Source organism: Strigops habroptila, chromosome 1 (genome assembly GCF_004027225.2).
Source record: "Strigops habroptila isolate Jane chromosome 1, bStrHab1.2.pri, whole genome shotgun sequence".
Taxonomy (NCBI): Eukaryota; Metazoa; Chordata; class Aves; order Psittaciformes; family Psittacidae; genus Strigops; species Strigops habroptila.
The window spans coordinates 120,793,983-120,812,210 of NC_044277.2; the positions used below are offsets into that span (position 1 = coordinate 120,793,983).

Consider the following 18,228-nt stretch of genomic DNA (forward strand, 5'->3'; position numbering starts at 1 on the left):
ATTCATGCATTGGCCTTTGCTAAAGGACGAGCTGGCTTTGTGGGTTTTTAGCTTTATGCTGACATAATAAATTGGGGGTTTGATTTTGTGGCTTTTTTTTCTTGCATGTATGTTTAGAAACCTGCTTTTTTTTCTTGCATGTATGTTTAGAAACCTGCTTTTTTTTCTTGCATGTATGTTTAGAAACCTGCTGCTGTTTTTTTTTTTTCCCCCTAATACTAATATACAGGCTTCACAGTGCATCGTATGGAAATGGGTTCATGCCTTTAATTGGTATTCATTTTCATTACTTTGACTTGAGATTTTGGTTAAAGAACAGCTGTTTGATAAGGGCAGGCTTAATGTTGTTTATATTACCTGGGTTTGAAATAAAAACCAGCAATTAAAAAATGTAAATGAATATTTCTGGAAAGTGACCCTAGGGATGCACTTGGTGTATGTTGTTTGCTACAGTTTATGCAATGAAGGCGTATTATACAGTTTAATATTCAATGATATCTTGGCCCCTGCCACCTTAAAACTTGAGCTTTAGGAGAATACAGTTGGCAGAGTAAGAATAGAGGCTGAAGTGTATTAATTTAGCAGAAGGAAATACCAAACCCAAGCCCCTTGAAATTTGAGATCATATCAAACAATGCACCAACTTTGAAACCCGTATTGTCTTTCCCAGAGTTGCACAAAGACCGCTACATGCTCTCACCTAGTAACCTCTGGTATTCCCTGTCTTGTGAAAGAGCCTCTGTAACTTCATTTGCATTGAAATGGCTTGGGAAATGGCAAGGCTCAGGCATTGCATAATCTTTGGAATGATGTGGCTGCAAAGGCTGTTTCATTTGTTTTATGATAGACACCTGCTACGAGCAGGGAAGAATTAGGATAAGAAAATGATAGTCGTAACTATTCAGGTATGGGACAAGAATTTATTTCAGATCTCTGTAAATACTACTGGCAGCCTTTGCTGTTAATCTTCATATTAAACAGTCCTCAGCAAGCCAACATTATTAAGCTACAGTTTTCAAAGATAGATTTGAATTGCTTCACTGCTAATTGCCGGCTGTTTTTTTTCAAATACACGGTCAGTAAGTAGGCCTATCAAAAAATGATTGTGCAAGTCATTTCAGTCTCAGCACTTGTTTGAAGCAGAAATACACCAGCACAGAAATGAGTATAGACTATGAGGGATGAGATGGAGGGCATCCTGTATTCTTTATGCTGAAAAAAAATCCAAATTACTGTACTTGCTTTCTCTCCACATTCATGAAGGTGTACAAGTGCAGCCAACAACTGTGGCGAGGCAGGAAGAGCTGTTCTCCTCACTTGATAGCATGTGTGATCTGCAAAGCCAGGCTATCTGCTGCATCACTTTGCAGATGCCAATTTTCAGGAAAGTTAAGGAGGTGTAAGAATGATCAGTAATTTTAGAAATTACAGAAAATCAGTAGTTTTAGAAATTACATTAGAAATCCTTATTGTCTCAAACACTTGAAGTTCAGCAAGGGGCAGTCTTCATTCCAAGAAGAATCTTTCTTCTGCTTTTGTAATTTCATCCAAGTTTTTCCAAACTTGGCATCCTAAGAATACTTTTAATGAATGCATATTACAGACTTCTCAAAGAATAGCTGAAACTTTCTAGGATTTCATACTGAAGAAGTACACTTGACTCCTTATAGGATCAGTGCTAACCTACCTGTGCACATACTGAAGCATGAGATGGGACTTCCATCTGAAAAGGGGCAGAGCCAGACTGCTACTGGGGCATATCCCTCAGGTTTCAGATGATAATCTGAGCCACCTGGAGGATGTGAGAACAAGGAAGCTATTTTTCTACGGAGTATATTCAGTGCTTCTCATATATGCAGAAAATACGGAATTTGCAGGGTGTGGTAAGGTGCTGGAGAAGGACATTGGTGTGTATGGGTACGTATGAAGGGTAAGAGCACAAGAGTGGGTATGGAGGACTAGAAGCAAAGGCAGCATCAGAAGTTTTAGGGAGGATGGGCAAGAGTTTAGGAGTGTGAGGAAAGATGGTATCAAATATTTGGAGCACAAGGTCCTTTTGGGAATTCAGCTCTTTCTGTAGAGTCTTCAGTCTCCCCATTCCGTTTCAGCAAATAGGCATGAAACTGGTATGCATGCCCTACACACACCTGATCCATTTTGGGATGGAAGCTATTACTGCTGTCACTGTTTAAACTTAATTACAGCAGCTGTGATCTAGTCTTCCTGTTAACAAGATGGCTACAGATAAATCTGTATGAGAAAGATCTGGATCAATAGGTATTTTAGAGGAAGGGGCAATGTTACATGCAATAGATTTGAAACAAAATGCTTTGTTAAAATTTATCTTTAGCTGTACCTTCAGTTTCTTGCACTTATTTTACTCATTTTTTATATTGGAGTTTCAGTGTTGCCAGTCCTGACAACTTAATCATGAGTTTCATAACCTTTGTTCTTGTTCTGAAATGTTTAGAATTTGGCATTTATGTGACAATTATCTTAGAATTTCAAAAGTAACTGAAGAGATGAAATCTGTGTGTATACTGAAGACCTACTTAAAATTGTATTGGGGATGTTGAGTGTCTTTTGTAAACTACTATAAAACTTTTTTCTTTTTTTCCTCTTTTCATTAGACCAAGGAGGGCAACAGAACCTGAGGGGATATGAATAAATGAATTGGTTTTGTGCTGCTGGTACTGGCCTTCAGGGAAACTGGGAACGGTGGTGTCCCCCTTCCCAGAGCTGTGAAAACTGTGATAAAACCAATTAGCCATCTGTGCATGTATTGTAATTGCTGGTTTGTGCTGTCATGGGCAGTTAAAGAACAGCCAGACTTTAGTGAGTCTATCTCTCAACGTACTGGTTGCACTGAGGTTAATGAGACTCCTTAGGAATATAAACACATTGCGTGTAAGTGTAGAGTATGAGGTGTGTACTTTTATTGTAACATTTCAAATAGAAACTATTTATTTGGGAAGTGTCAAGTCTGTGGTTGGCATATGAAATTCAAAGGCAGCTGTAAGACTTTTTGAAGTGATCTTATGCATGGTTTTTGATATCCCTGTGGCTTCAGTGGAATCTTAGATGGAATTCTTTTTCTCTGAATTTTTATTGCCTTAGTAATAGTATCTGTTCATACTCAGTCTTTTTACATTTTAAATTATTTCCATAACCTTTTCTGAGGACAGACAGATATCCTATTAGATATATGAGCCTTCAATATTATAAGCTCTAAACACATTGCAGGATTTTTGTCAGTCATTTTTGTCAAAATTTTGTCAGACGGCAGCCACAATGTTATGCTGGAGTACCTCACACATATACATTCCCTCAAAGACATCTAATTCTGATGGGAATTATACCTCAAAAGAGTTGTTATGTAGCATTTACATTTCTGAGGCCTTCAAACCTTTCCTCAGTGAAACTTTAAGTTGACATTTGTCCTTGAATTGCTGTAGGGGAAACATAATTTATATCTTTTGATGCTTCTCCTGTTCTAGACCTCTTTTTCCACTTACATTCTTATTTAAATGCAGTATTGGTTTTTATGGTAAAACTTTTGTTTTGTTCCTGATCCTGTAAAAGGTTTGGTAAACAGAGGGTTTCACCCAATAAAATGGAAATCTGCACGTAGAATATCTTATGTTGGAAGGGACCCATAAGGATCATTAAGTACAACTCCCTGCTCTTTACAGGACTACCTAAAACTAAACCATATGACTAAGGGCATCGTCCAGATGCTCCTTGAACTCTGACAGGTTTGATGCCATGACCACTTCCCTGAGGAGCCTGTTCCAGTGACTGACCATCCCCTCAGAGAAGAACCTTTTTCTGATGTCCAGTCTAAACTTTCCCTGACAAAGCTTCATACCTTTTCCTTGTCTCCTATTGCTGGTCATATACATCTGTTTGTAGGCTGGGTTGTTTTTAATTTGGATTACACCTTTAAAGCTGAGTAAAGATTACCTAATGTTATGTGGGAGTCATATTGTTATGCATTGGCATTATGTGAGGCAGGCACAAACTGGCTGAAGATGGAATGCTTTATTTAAATATCAGACCTTAGATAGCATGAGAGAAACAGTTATATAAAGTTACAGCAATTACATTGTTCAGATTGCAAAGTAAAACTTTACTTTTTACAGAAAGAAAAGGCACGTTATGGCTGAGAGCACATAACTAAAATAACACATGCCTTGTTGCAAGCATCTTTCTTGGCTTTTTTTTTTTTTTTTTAATAGTTAGTGTCACTACAGTTTTCTTAATCAGTTCTCCTCTTACCTCTGAACTGTTCTGCTTCTGAACACTGAAACAGAAGGCAAGGGAAGGTGGAGTTTCCTCCCTCTTTCACTTGAACAGGTGGCAGTGCTGGCCATGGACACTCATCTCGCTTCTCTGTCTATAAAGAGTCTAGTAGAGTGGAGTGCTATTTTAATGACTAGACTGCTAGAGTAATACTAATTTTATTTTTAGGTTTTAATTAAAACATCTTACTAATTGAGAGAACAACAGAACAATCAAGTATCAGTGATTCTGCTTTGTAAGAGAAGTTTCTTAACATCCAGATTGTGAAGAAACTTGTTCACTGCTGCATAATTTTGTCCATGAACCATATAGCAAATGCTGCCTCATTTTTTTTCGAGAGTTTATGGTTCCTTTCTAGAAAAGAATGTAAGATTTGTCTAAAGAAAATAGCTGAAACAATACATTATTATAATTTTAACTGCATCTAGATAGCCGTGGGACCTCTTAGATTATGAGGATGACTGATTTAAGGGGGTTTGGCTTTGTTTTATGATACAGTAAGAATTCTTTCTGTAGTAATCTTCTGCTAAATCAGTCAGAAATAAAATATAGTTCCAGGTTTGGTTTTTTCCTCCAGAAGAATTTGCAAGTGAGTTTAGTCTTGTGGGAGTTCTGAAGAAGTAAGTGTCTGAGCATGGAGGCAACTATGCTTCAGGTGAGATAAATGGCTACCTCATTCTTCTCCTGCAAAATAGTTTGCTATGTGCAGAGTTTAGATACCTTCTGGAATGCCAAAACAAAAATAGTGAAGTATTAAATCAATGTATAGATCTTTGATATATGGAGTTTTTTTCTCGGTGTTTGGAAGAAAACACACCCCTTCTCTACCTCCCCACCTCCAATACTACAGAGAGGTCTTGTGCAAAACTGTAAATATTCAATATTTTGTAGACTTTCTGGCTTGAAACATTGTGCTGTAAATCCTGCAACAGTGATTTAAGTGGAAGAAGGTACCCATTCTCAACTTTGAACCTGTTATTTCCATAGAATCATTCACCTGTTTTCGTCATAGGCCTTAATTTCTTCTCTTTCCTCACGTGGTAGGGAGTCTTCGACTTGACGTGAGAGAGAGACGTAAGCTAGATAGATTAATCAATGTATTTGTTTCCATGTCATTCAACCAGGATTAATTTCATTTCCATTTGAATTTGTTAGACTGAAATAGCGTGTTTCCTCTAAAATTTCTTATTGAAATTCAAGAAATTACTGAATATCTGAAACAAGGTAATGGAAATTCTTTCCCTCCTCTGAAATTAGTATTTTGCTCCTTTTTTAATTATTAAAACCTTTGAGGCTTATTGTATTTTCTTGATAGATCACACATACTTGCTCTTGAGATGAATAAATCCAATCTGCTGATGTATAAAACAGTTCCAGCCTTCTGCAGCCGCTGTGCTCCATCACATGAAAATCCATGTTCTTCTACTTCTCAAGAAGATGGTAGGCAGAATATCTCCAGGCAGCCTGTTTAAGAATATACTGTAATGGGGTCCAGCTCCAGAGATGCTGAAAGAGGTGGTCTGAGGAGGAAAAAAAACTAGGTGGAATTTTCTGTGAGAGTGAACATGTAAGCTGCAGTAGCTGCGTTACCACTAATTGTATTTTGTAGAGGTAGTTTTTATAGTATGAGGAAGAGGCTTTTTTCTCCAATCATTTCTGAAGTTCTCTATCTTCAACATCTCCCTCCTTCTGAGATCTTTTCTATTTCTTGCCTAAGATGTCCTGGGAAAACAGATAAACTGCTCAACATGCATTAAAGCTTTATCAATTTCTGGACTAAAGTGTCCTTCTGTGAGAATGCCCAGGTGAATGAAATCTTGTTGTCTGAATTACTGAGATAAAATGGGAGAAGAGCAGTCTGCAAAGGGCTAGTGACTCAAATGGTAAAGGGCCTTATAGGTCAAAAATAACACTTTGAATTTAACTAAAGAACAGATCAGTATTAGTGCAATATCTGCAGTTCTGGTGCTTGTTTCCTGTGAGCACTGGGCTCAGCATTGCATCAGGTTGAGCTTTGACACTCCTTTTTGATATACTTCATTCTGTGCTGATTTAATTAGGAAAGAACAAAGGTATGCGTGACTGCAGCGGAAGTCTTGTACATTGGGTAGTGCAGCCTTGTCGACAAATGTAGCTGGAAGGAAGAGAGATGATTCTCACAGCTGCTTCTCGTATTTGATCATGAGAACCAGCAATATTCCTGAATCAGGTATTACTTGAGCGGTTCTATTTATTTTTTTGTCAGCAACTTCTTTAATCTCATACCACAGACTTTCCAATGATTGTGATTTACGTGATGCTTATACATGCATCACATCTGTTGTGTATCCCATGCAAAACAGGTGAAATACCTGTTATTGAGACCTAGAGGAGAAAGGTGACTAACCTTCCAGGTAGAGGGCAAGACATGGAAGAGGGATGAAAAATTGACACATATGAAAACAAAAAAGCGCTATTTTTTTAGTTGAACTGCCAAAAGTTGCGTAAGGATTCTGCAAGATAGACTATTTGGATGATAAAAGAATAATGGCATTTCATGCTGAAGTGTACAGACTTATGTATATGAAGAACTTAATTGCAGCTAGGCATGTGTTAAGAGTGAGTCTAAACAAATTACATTATTCTAGGTAAGAATTACAGGGTCATTGGATAATAGCTTGAAGATAGTGACTCGGTGTTAAGCAGTAGTCTAAAAAATAAGTAAACCTTCAGAAAATAATCTGAAAAGAAAGGAGAACAAAACTGAAGCTGCCGTCATGTTATTGCAGAAATTCTCTTTGTGTAAATATAATCTCAAATATTAGCCATCATAAATCAAAAATGACACAGAAGACACAGAGAGAGAAAAGTTTGATCAGTTAGAAGTAAGGTGTATCTTCCGTAGAGTTGAAGGCAGTTCCTGCTTAGTGAGATATAATCAGTTTTTTGTTTTGGTTTTCAAGAGAAGGAAAAGTTTCTAACTGCATGGTGTTGTGTAACATTCTACTGCCTGGAGGCCAAAGGTATAAATGAGTTCAAAAGTGAAGGTCATTCACAAAGTTGTGAAGGATAGGTCTGGATTTAATCTTTGAATTATGAGGTAAACTGCTGGTGGTTAGGAGGATGTACAGGAGGAAGGAACACATTCGCCTGTCCTTATCCTCTGACAAACTTGGTTGCTTTCAGAAACAGGCTAGAGGAACTTTTATTCTGAGCTTGTATGATTATCACCATGTATGTTCTCCTGACAGCTTTCAGTTATGCTGATATTGAAAAAGTTGGTGGGGTTTTTTTGGAGGGGTTTTTTTTGTTTTTTCTTTTTTTTTTTTTAATTAAGGCTTTATACCTATTCTACAGTGATGACCTGTTCAGATAAGAGAAAGATTGTAACATTTCTAGAGGGAGAGCTGAGAACTGAGCCTCCATGTAGCAAAACCAAGAGGAAGGAGGTTGATTTGTACACCTTACATTATATGAGTATATTATACATTATTATTATATATTATACATTACATTATACAGTATATTATATATGAACCTGTAATTTATATTAGTTTGGCATAACTCTTTCCCTGACATAAACACATCTGTTGTCTGTTACTGTCCCCATAATAATAAGGTGACAGCCGTAGAAACTGATGCATATTATGTATGTTGAATCCATTAAGGTATCTGAGATGGTAGTGAATCAGTTATTTGTTCTTCCACATGATGAGTTTGTGGCTTCGTTTTCTGTAGATTGCTGTAATTAACATGCTTTATGGCTTATTATTTCTCAGTAACTTCCCGTGATGAAGAGCAGAACCTGCCAGTGGTACTTCTCACAGAGTGTGCCGTGGCTCCAGGGCTGGTGGTTCTCCTGCCACTTGGCACAACTTGAAAATGAACATTGTGAAGAGTGAAAATATAAAGAGGTTGTTGACCTGTTAAAAGGTTGTGAGGATCCTGGAACAATGGCTGAAATTCTCTCACACCACAAAACGCGGTATTTAGGATTACAGGTCATTGCTGTGAGGTTCTTTTAGTAACAGTTGAAGCTATCTCTGAAAACAGAACCAATCAGATGGTTCCTTATGGCAACGGCCTGGAGAAGATGTCTTGTGAGATTCCCTTCCTTGCTTCAGGTTTGGTATTTGGATCTTAAATTTCAGGAAGGTGGGAATTTAGGGCAGTTGTTCTGCCAAGATTCCACTGGAGGCATATGCAGGTAAACCTCATATAAATGCACAGTCATGTAAACTTTTTTGAGTCTTAACCTCTTGTGTTCACTAATTTGGGGTACATGAGAGAATGAAGACAAGAATAATCATGACATTGCCTCAATTCCCTCCTACCGTGAATGCCAGTGAGAGAAAGGCTCTGACTTTTCACTTGGTTTTGTCCTGGTTTCAGCTCTAACAGTTATTTTCCTTCCTAGTAGCTCATGCAGTGCTGTGTTTTGGCTTTCATGTGAGAGCAATGCTGAAAACCCACTGATGTTTTAGTTGTTGCTAAGTAGCACTTACCCTGATCAAGGACTTTTTCAGTCTCTCATGCTCTGCCAGTGAGGAGGGGCACAAGAAGCCAGGAGGGAGCAGAGACAGGACACCTGACCCAAACTGGCCAAAGGGGTATTCCATACCACAGCATGTCATGCCCAGTATAGAAACTGGGTGGAATTGGCCAGGTGGGGCCAATCACTGCTTGGGGATGGGCTGGGTGTTGGTTGGCAGGTGGTGAGACATTGTATTTTGCATCACTGCTGTTTGGTGGGGTGTTTGGTTTTTTTCTCATTTGTTTGGATTTTTTTTTGATTGGTCATTTTTTTTTCTTTCTTTTAGTTTTATATCTCCTTGTTACTTCCCTTTTCATTATTATTATCAGTATTAGTATTATACTTAATAATTAAACTGTTCTTATCTCAACCCATGGGTTTTATTTTTTTTTTCCTGATTCTCCTCCCCATCCCTCTGAGGTGGGGAGAGTGAGCGAGCGGCTGCTTGGTACTTAGTTGCCAGCTGGGGTTAAACCTTGACAGGTTTCCAGATTCGTACTGCAGGTACTTCATCATCCTTCTTCAATGCCAAAAGTGTTGTCCTTCCTTAATGGAGCAGTTATATTCACCTCAACACTCATTGTCTTTCATTGAGAAAATACAGGATAAATTAAATTTTAAAGTAAATTAAATTTCAGGCTTCAAGTCAGTCCATGAACACCTTCTCAAGCTGTCTAACATCCTGTAAAAGTAGTTTCTGTGTGTGCTGTAGAGGCCACAGAGGAAGTTCTCGAGTTCTGATTATTTTTCTGAAACTAATCTGTATGATGCCTAAGGCCGTTGGCTATATCATCTCACTTTTGGGTTGCCTTCAGAGTTTCATCACTTCATAGTTTAGATCGCCTTAAAGCTATAAATTGGCATACTTATTTCCTTATACTTCTCCTCTTTCCTCGGAGGACACCACGGTCTTGGCCTGTGGAACCTTGAATTCATAGATCATATGATCTTTTGCTGTGATCCTCAGTGGATTTTTCAGCAGAAATTTTGATTATCCTTTCTAATAAAGTGTGTGGAGGGATAGAGGCAGCTGAACAGTGATGGTGAGCTGGAGTCTTTCTCTTGTACGTAGGTAATTCAATTCCAGTGTAAGAGTTGTCAACAGATACTCCCATCTGAAGGTGGTTGCTTTACTGTTCTCATAATATGAATTCACCGTTTGCGTTGTGTGACAAACTCGGGACTGAAACTGTGGTTCAAAGGAACAATGCTTAGTGAAGAATAGAACTGATATGATTTTTTTGAAGTGGATACTATAAACACATAACTTACTGTAGCTTCTTATCTACATCATACGAATGTAGAGGTTGATTTGGCTCTATTTTTTTTTTTTTAAACTAGATTTTGCCCATAAATATTTTTTTAGTTAGAAAACTTGAGATTTTTCCATTGCATTATAGAAAGACATCAGGTGATATAAGAAAAAAACCCAACAAAGCCTTTCGTGTGAGTATCTCAAAGTGAAAATGAAGGAAGGCTAAAATCCAGTGCTTTCAAATACGATGAGAATTTTAGTGCATGGCACATTTAAACTTGAGAAAGAGATGAAGGTGAACTTATCTTTTTGTGTAAAGTTTTAATTCATTTATAGAAAGCTTTCTTCTCCTAGCTATAATGCTATGGATGACTTTGAAATGGGATATCATTGAGTTTTGTCCTTCTATGAGATCAACTGTAGCAATATATGTAACTCAAAAAATGAAACATTTCCAAGGATTCTTCCCTGGGGTTTATACTGGTACATATTAAAAAGCTACTGTTAATTCTTTATAACTCTCCCCAAAGAAAAACTTTGTAAACTGTATCTCTAGTATTCATCATTAAAGTCTTTGTCATAGAAATATTATTACACTTTCCTGATTAGCTAGATTTGGTTTCTTTTTTTTTGGGGGGGGTCGGGTATTGTAAATATGAGAGTTGTCAGCCGTGTGGTTTTAGGAATTGTACGTCACAGTATATAGGTTACTTTAATTAAAGCTGCTCCACTAAGCTGTCTTACTGATTGTTGTCTACTTCCAGACAGTGCATATATTTGAATTTATACTGCTTGAGTTCTTTGTGGTGTTTTTGAAAAATGATTGACTGATTTTCTGAGTAGTCTAGGTTATGCTGCTTTGTATGCAGTACATTGGTAACATTAAGCCATAGTGCTGGAACGTGAGGTTATGTATATATACAGGTACATCATAAGTCTTGGGAATTAGGGTGCATTTTTGATCTATAATTTTATTTATTGTACTGCAAAGATGCCTCAATTTCTGTTGTGAAATGTTGCTACTGTTGACAGCACAAATAACTGTATGATGCTGAAGATGAATGACTCTGCTATCTCTTACTGCCTTTCAGCTGGGGATGAGGAATTTAGGGAAACGAGGTGCAGCTTATTTTACCTAACAGTTGGTATAGGCTTTGTACTCTTTCCAGATAGCTGTTTTTGTTACAGCATAATTTTAGGATATTATAAAGGCGCAAACACAGTACTAAGTGGGATAGTATTCTGTCTGTAATAGTTGGGTTTGTTTTTGCAAGTAAGAGCGGGACGTGGCTGACAGAAGACTATTTATTTTTTATATAGCAAGGCATGCTTTATTATTGCAGGGTAACATATCCTGGAGTCCTGTTTTGCATCTAACTAGATGTCCACCCCCAGTGGAAAAGCCTACAGATCTGCTCTCTTATTAAAAGTCAAATGATGATGAAATTCCATACCTTGACTAAGCTCAGCATCTGGTATCTGCGTATATTAACTGCTGATCATGCTGCAGATGAGGCGTTTGCATTTCTTCTTGTTAAGTACTTCTAGCGAATAATTAGAGGCTAACAGAATTCCTTAGAACAGTACTTATGTAGCACTTTTAACAGAGCTTAAAAAAAAGGGGGGGGGAAGAAGAAAGTGAGGCTTGGAAAATAGTATTCGACTTCCCTAAGAGGAAATCCTAAATCATGTTAAAAGAAATCGAGTTCTTATCATAGATATATTGCACCGAAGTGTTTTAGTCTGAATTAGTTTATTTATATGAGATCTTTGCTAGCATAGCAAGGAACACAGAAGTATCTATAACAAATAAACCAATCTCAGAGTAACTGTATTAGTTTTCACAGGAAAATATGGCTTTGGTAGGAATGTTGGAGTTAGGTTTTCCTATTGCACAGAAAACATATAGTTGTCCAAAGACTGCTTTCACTGAGTTGAAAATGTATCTGGACTGATTTAAGTATTTTTCAGATGTGTTAAATCATTACACAATGCTCTCGATGTTGTTGTTCCCTTTGAACTTGTACTTTAAGCATTCTTTGTAATGCAAAGTGTATTTGAAATCAATCACTAAAACCATGAAATCTCTTTTTTGGTCTTAGAAGTTGCAAAAATAATTGGCATTATGTTACATTGCATTTTGTTTCAGACAGTGACTTTTTAAGTGAAGTCCTACCATACCAGATAGTGCAGATGGTATAGTTCAAATACTGGTATTTGAAAGGAAGTTTAACAGTATGCTGTACATGGAATAACTTGTCACGCATTCCATTGTGCAGTATTATGCGCTGCGTCACTTGCCATCCGAAGATAAAAACTATATTCTTTGCATTCAACACATTTTTGTTACTTCTGGATTGTTTTATTAAGATCATGTTTTGTGTGCTCCATGTATTCTAACTTCAAACTAAACCCATACTTGCCAGTTTAGGGAAGGAGCCATATTTTGTGATCATCTGTGACAGTAAGGAACTGAACTGGACTTGAGCAGGTGTTGTCCCTTCCAGTCCTCCCTTTCTGAATGCAAGTTGTTAAGCATCTTGTTAAATTAATTTTTATGAAGTATTATCAGTGCTTATGAAGTGGCTGGCCAGATGTCCAAATGACTTTCACAAGCGAGTAGATTTTTAAAACTGTAAAGTGTGTTTACTTTTCGTTGTGTATTCAGTCTGCAGTTGCTAGAATGGAAAGGCATGTGTTGAGGAGCAGTGGCTCTCCTTAGTCATGCCCTTTCTTCTGTGAGGAGAAAATGAAGCTCATAAGGATGTACGATACTTGTACAAATTACTGCGTGCGGTTATTACTTCTTGAAGAGAAGGGAAGAGTCAGCTGCCTTTTTCTCTTGCTTCCTCTCTTCCCTACTCTCCTCTCTCTTGGATGACTCAATGTAGACTAATGGAAATAGGGCATCACTTACAATTTCCATTTGAACTCTATATAGTATGACTACACACAACACAAGGTAACTACTGGCATTCTTTTCATTAAGTTGTATTAATAAATGATGGTTTGCATGCTTAGTTGATTGACCATCAGAGCTATGACGTTGTGTAATCTTTCTGTTTTACATATAGCTATTTGCAGATGACTGTATAATTAATATGCTGAAAACCACATATATCTCCTTACGTATGAGAAATGGTTCTCAAGTGCCACAGAGCATTTTGGAGTCTGCCCTGGGACAAAAGCAGTGTCCTGGCTTATGATACTGGTAATGTGAAACTTGTATTTGTAGCTGGTTTCCATGCACAGTTTTAAAACCTAAACACATAGGTATTTGACTTCTTTTTTTTTTTTTCCTTTTAATTGTATTGAAATTTTTTTTTAGGTCAGTCACTCTCTCACCCCCTTAGAAAACAAACCAGTCCTGTGTTACAGGGGGTTTTGTGTGGTCTATCTATTCCAGTTGTAATTCTAGATGGCCTTTTTCTTTCAGCCGGGAAACACAGGGGAAGGAGAGGGATAAGAATAGTAGGGAGTCAAGCAGAAATGCTGAGAAGCCTGCATGGATGAACAAAAACTTCCTAAGGTCCAAATGTAAAAATGAAGTATACTGAACATGAGCCGGCAGTGTGCACTCGCAGCCCTGCACTGTGCACTGGGCCGCATCAAAAGAAGCGTGACCAGCAGGTCAAAGGAGGTGATCCTGCCCCTCTGCTCTCGTGAGGCCTCACTTGAAGTACCGTGTGCAGTTCTGGCGTCCTCAACTTAAGAAGCACATGGAGCTGTTGGAGCAAGTCCAGAGGAGGGCCACGAGGACGATAAGAGGGCTGGAGCACCTCCTGTACGAAGACAGGCTGAGAGAGTTGGGACTGTTCAGCCTGGAGAAGAGAAGGCTGCGTGGTGACCTCATAGCAGCCTTCCAGTATCTGAAGGGGGCCTACAAGGATGCTGGGGAGGGGCTCTTCTTTAGGGACTGTAGTGACAGGGCAAGGGGGAATGGGTTCAAACTTAAACAGGAAAGTTCAACTTAGATATAAGGAAGAGGTTCCTTACTGTGAGGGTGGTGAGTCACTGGAACAGGTTGCCCAAAGAAGTGGTAAATGCTCCATCCCTGGCGATGTTCAAGGCCAGGTTGGACAGAGCCTTGGGCAACATGATCTAGTGGAGTCGTCCGTGCCTGTGGCAGGGGGATTGGAACTAGATGATCTTAAGGTCCTTTCCAAACCAAACCATTCTGTAATTCTATGATACAGACGGTGGAAGCAGGGACAAGTAACCGGAAACGATACAGCAACACCTTCCAAGCATGCAGAAATTCATTTAGGAAAGCCAAAGCCCAGCTGGTATTGAATCCATTGAAGGATTTCAAAGGCAACAAGAAGGCCTTCAATGCAATAAATGCACATTTTTTTCTTAATACAGTAAAAATAATTAACTTTGAAATATGGGAGTGTTTGGCTTCTTTGAGATAGATCCCATTATTTTGTAGGCTGTTTGGCTTGTTTTCTGTTTACGTGCCTTGGTCCAACACCTTGCTTGCTTCTGGACTGCAGTTCTCATTTTCTCTGGCTTGCCTTCTATGCTGTGGATGTTCCTCTTAACATGGTGCCTGTCTTTTGGCACATACTGGTCTCTGGAGGTGCTTACTCACTAGCTTTCCTTTTCCCTGAGAATCCTTCTGTCCTGTTCTCCCTCATCCTCAGACAAATTTGATCTTGACAGAATAAGGACAAGAAATTTACATGTTTTGAACGTATTTTCTTATAATTTCAACTGGAAGCTTTTTTTTATGTTTTCTTTGGACCTTCATGCTTGAGACACCTAAAAAAAAAATTATGGCCTAGAGATTGGAGGGTGTTTTTTTGCTTTCTTCAAAGTGGGACTCTATGGCAGAGCCTTTTTCTGATGGTCTAATGATGTGGACCACTGGAGCTGCTTGGGGAATGAGCTAGGGCTGTGCTTCACCTGCTAGTTCATTGCACCTCCTCATGACATAAAAATTAAAAATATTTCTGGTTGTCCAGGATGTCCTCTCTGTTGAGCTGTGTTCTTTCTCTCCTGGTGGTTTCACTTACGTATACGTTACTGCTGCCTGTCCTGGCATAGTCTGTCCAGTGCTCCCCCAACTCCATGAGGTTTCTGGGGAGCCAGGAGCCATCTGAAGGACAGGCCAGCAGGGGTTGCTGTAGGAGTAGGAGATGGAGAAGATTCGCTGCCTCCCTTTCAGAGAAGCCCTTCCTGAGGGTTTGCTCCTGCCGCCCTCTTTTCCCTCGTACAGCACCCAAGCTCGCTTGGGCTCAGCAGTGGCTTCCCAGCACAGAGTAGGTGTCTGTTGCTTACTCACAGCTTTGCATATTTTGTATGTTAATAAGTTAAATACTACATTTCTTCCTTATAATGCTAAAACTAACTTCAGAGTTCATATTATGGCTCAATACGTTTAAAATGTTTTTTCATATTTATTTTTTCCATAGATGTGGACAGTGTCATTCATAGTGCTTATTTCCAGATGCCCATAGATTATTACTGTAATATCATTTGTCACTCAAGAACTTGCAGATTTCCTTCAGGACTGGGATGTAATTGAATTGGGAATGATTAGTTGCATTCTTTTAATTGAATGTGGAGTTTTTTTCCTTAATTCCTATGAAATCACCATTAGCTATTTTGGCTGCAGTTCTGTGTTGGGTTGAGGCAGTGCTCCATTGTAAATCAATATCTTTTCAAAAAGACTGCTGTAAATTGCCTAGATAGCATATGCATGGTTACTTTGGCTGCAATGCTGCTGCAGAGCCTGGATACTCTGCCTTTCTGGGAACTCCACAGGCAAGTCCATCATATATTTAAAAAAAAAAATCTTTTTAGAAAGAGCATGGTATTGCTGATGAAATTTAGACAGGGAAATGTTGTAACCTCAGTGCTCATCTGTACCTTTTATATTTTGCTCCACTAGGATTACCCTGTCTTGAGGGATTTCTTTGTTTTCTGCTTTAGATTTCCCCCTTTCTTAGCTGTAGTACAGCCGTACCATTTCAGCTTGCTAGTGCAGAAAGATGTTGTGAATTCAGTTGCTGAATGAGCCCAGCCTCACTGCAAACACTAACATTGCTAGAGAGATGCCAAAGAGTTGCAGGTGAATCTAACCTGATCTGGGCAACAGCAAAACGGTAAGATAGGGCTTGTTTAAATCTCTGGGATTAATTGGATGCTGGGGTTTCCCGTTTCAACCTGAAGCCTAGTTATCACATGCTTCCAACTTGAGCAGGATTCGTTCTGTGCATGTCAGGGTGGGTTTTCTCGGGAATGCTTAAAATCCAGGCAGCGGGAGGCGGTGGGAAGCTGGGAACGCCACATGAGACCTCTCGGCAGCCACCCTGGTGAGACTCCCCAGCAACACTGCCTGTGGTTTGTAAATATCAGGGAAAAGGTAGGGAAAGCCTTAAAAGCGATGTTTTTCTTGGTACAGCTTTGTATTTCTCTCTCTGGCAGCCTTATTTATTATTGTATTAAGAGGATAGCATGGGCAATTTTTTCCAATATATGCTTGGCTGAACGCCCTCTGGGACGAGTAAGTGAAGGACGTGATCAGCCACTTTTTCATCTCTGCTAACAAGTCTGTGCATCTTGCTAGATCTAAATAAATGTCTTTATCAGTTACATATTTGCTTGGTGGTGGAAGATAAAATTAAAATGATCCTTTAAAAATGCATGCTATATCATGGATGACAGAGTATCTTTTTGCCTTGTTAATCTCTCTGATTATTTTATTTCTTTTGCATGTATTTAATAAAACAAAAAGTGAGGTAGTCATTTTAAGTAGTCATTCTTGAATGCTTGTGTAGGAGTGTGTTGGCAGTGGTTTGGATCTTAGTGGAATATTTCAGCGTATGAAAGCTTAGAGCAGCAGCGTACTCAGGGAAAGAGAGGAGGAAAAAAGCAGCTGTTGTCATTAGTACAAGACAGAAAGATTCAAATGTGGCCATTGTATAGAATAATTTGAATTATTTTGATGACTTAACTGACAGATAGAGTATTACAGTTGTAGATCAAGCCATAGATCAATCTCAGCAGAAATTCAGTGGAACTGACCAAAAAAAAAAATTTAAGCATATGTTCTAGCATTTAAAGGAAACCAACTATGGTACTAATGGTAAAGTGATGAAATGTTTTTTGCTATTAATAGTTAAGTGTAAAAGCAGAGTGTTTTCTTTCTACAGGAGCATGCTTATACTTTATGCAGTATGTGAATTATACTCCAAGAAGAGATCAGTTGTATATCAATGTGGGATCAAACAACTAGTTTGACAGGGATTCATGTTTGCTTTTTCTGTACTTGCCAATTAAGGTTTTTTTCTTCTTTGTCACTGAGATGATTAAAAGGGGAAGATTCACTCTTATCCCAATTGTTTTCTGAAGGTTTCATTATTATTTTGCTGAAGTTCCTTATTTAAGGAAAAAAAAACCCTAAAAAAATGTGTGACACTATGTGTGCTACCATGTAAATGATGTGAAGTGGGCTATTTCACACCCTACAGAAACTTAATTTGCATAGTTTTGTCTCAGAAAGTAGAGATGCTTTTTTTTTTCTTGTTCAAGAATAACCTCGAATGTTTCTATTACAATAATTATATCAGCTGCAAGTGATTTTTATGGAAGTTTTCCTTACTTTTACTGTCGTACCTATTAATAAATTGCAAACCTTCAGTGCATTTGCCATTGTTTAATGCATAAAAGTAATCCAACCATTTGTGTTTTCTCTCCTGTTGTAAAAGGAATGAATGTCCAGAAACTTTTAGGCACATGGGATTTTTTTAAAGCAGTTTTTAAATTACAGTTTTTTCTTAATGATATTTTCCCATCTATGTATATTTGTGAAAGCTGTTGCTTCCACCAGCTTTCTTCCTCCAAGTGTTTTTAATCCCGAAATGTTACACCATCAGCTCTGTTTGCTGTGTTACTACTGCATCTGGACTTCTTCCATTTTAGTTTTCTGAGCTTAAGAAATCAATAATGTTTTGGACATTTTTTATTGATAAATAATATTCTCTATGGTAATATTTACTTCAACAGAAATCCCAAATTAACTTGGGAGTGAAAATAACATGTAATACGTAAAATGTGGCCAAAAGTTAAGAATACATATGAGAAATATAAGAAATGCATAGTTTGATAGGCAGTTAGCGCTGAGTACTTTATAAAGATCAAGATCTTTGTG

At 38.2% G+C, this 18,228-nt stretch overlaps 1 protein-coding gene across 3 annotated transcripts in view; it reads left to right on the top strand.

The window, feature by feature from the left end:
• The window catches only part of CDK14 (cyclin dependent kinase 14), a 318,486-nt gene that overhangs the window by 54,512 nt on the left and 245,746 nt on the right, over positions 1 to 18,228 (top strand). The window contains exon 1 of one of the 3 annotated variants that reach the window (XM_030491816.1): positions 16,049 to 16,180. The exons of 1 other annotated variant lie outside the window; for it this stretch is intronic. Coding sequence is in view for 1 of the 2 variants with exons in the window: in XM_030491807.1 (XP_030347667.1) it covers positions 16,366 to 16,440 (75 nt within the window). In the remaining variant the exon portion in view is untranslated. Of the gene's footprint in view, positions 1 to 16,048; positions 16,181 to 16,340; positions 16,441 to 18,228 lie in introns of those variants that run through there. One more of the 3 variants, XM_030491807.1, reaches the window with a different exon arrangement.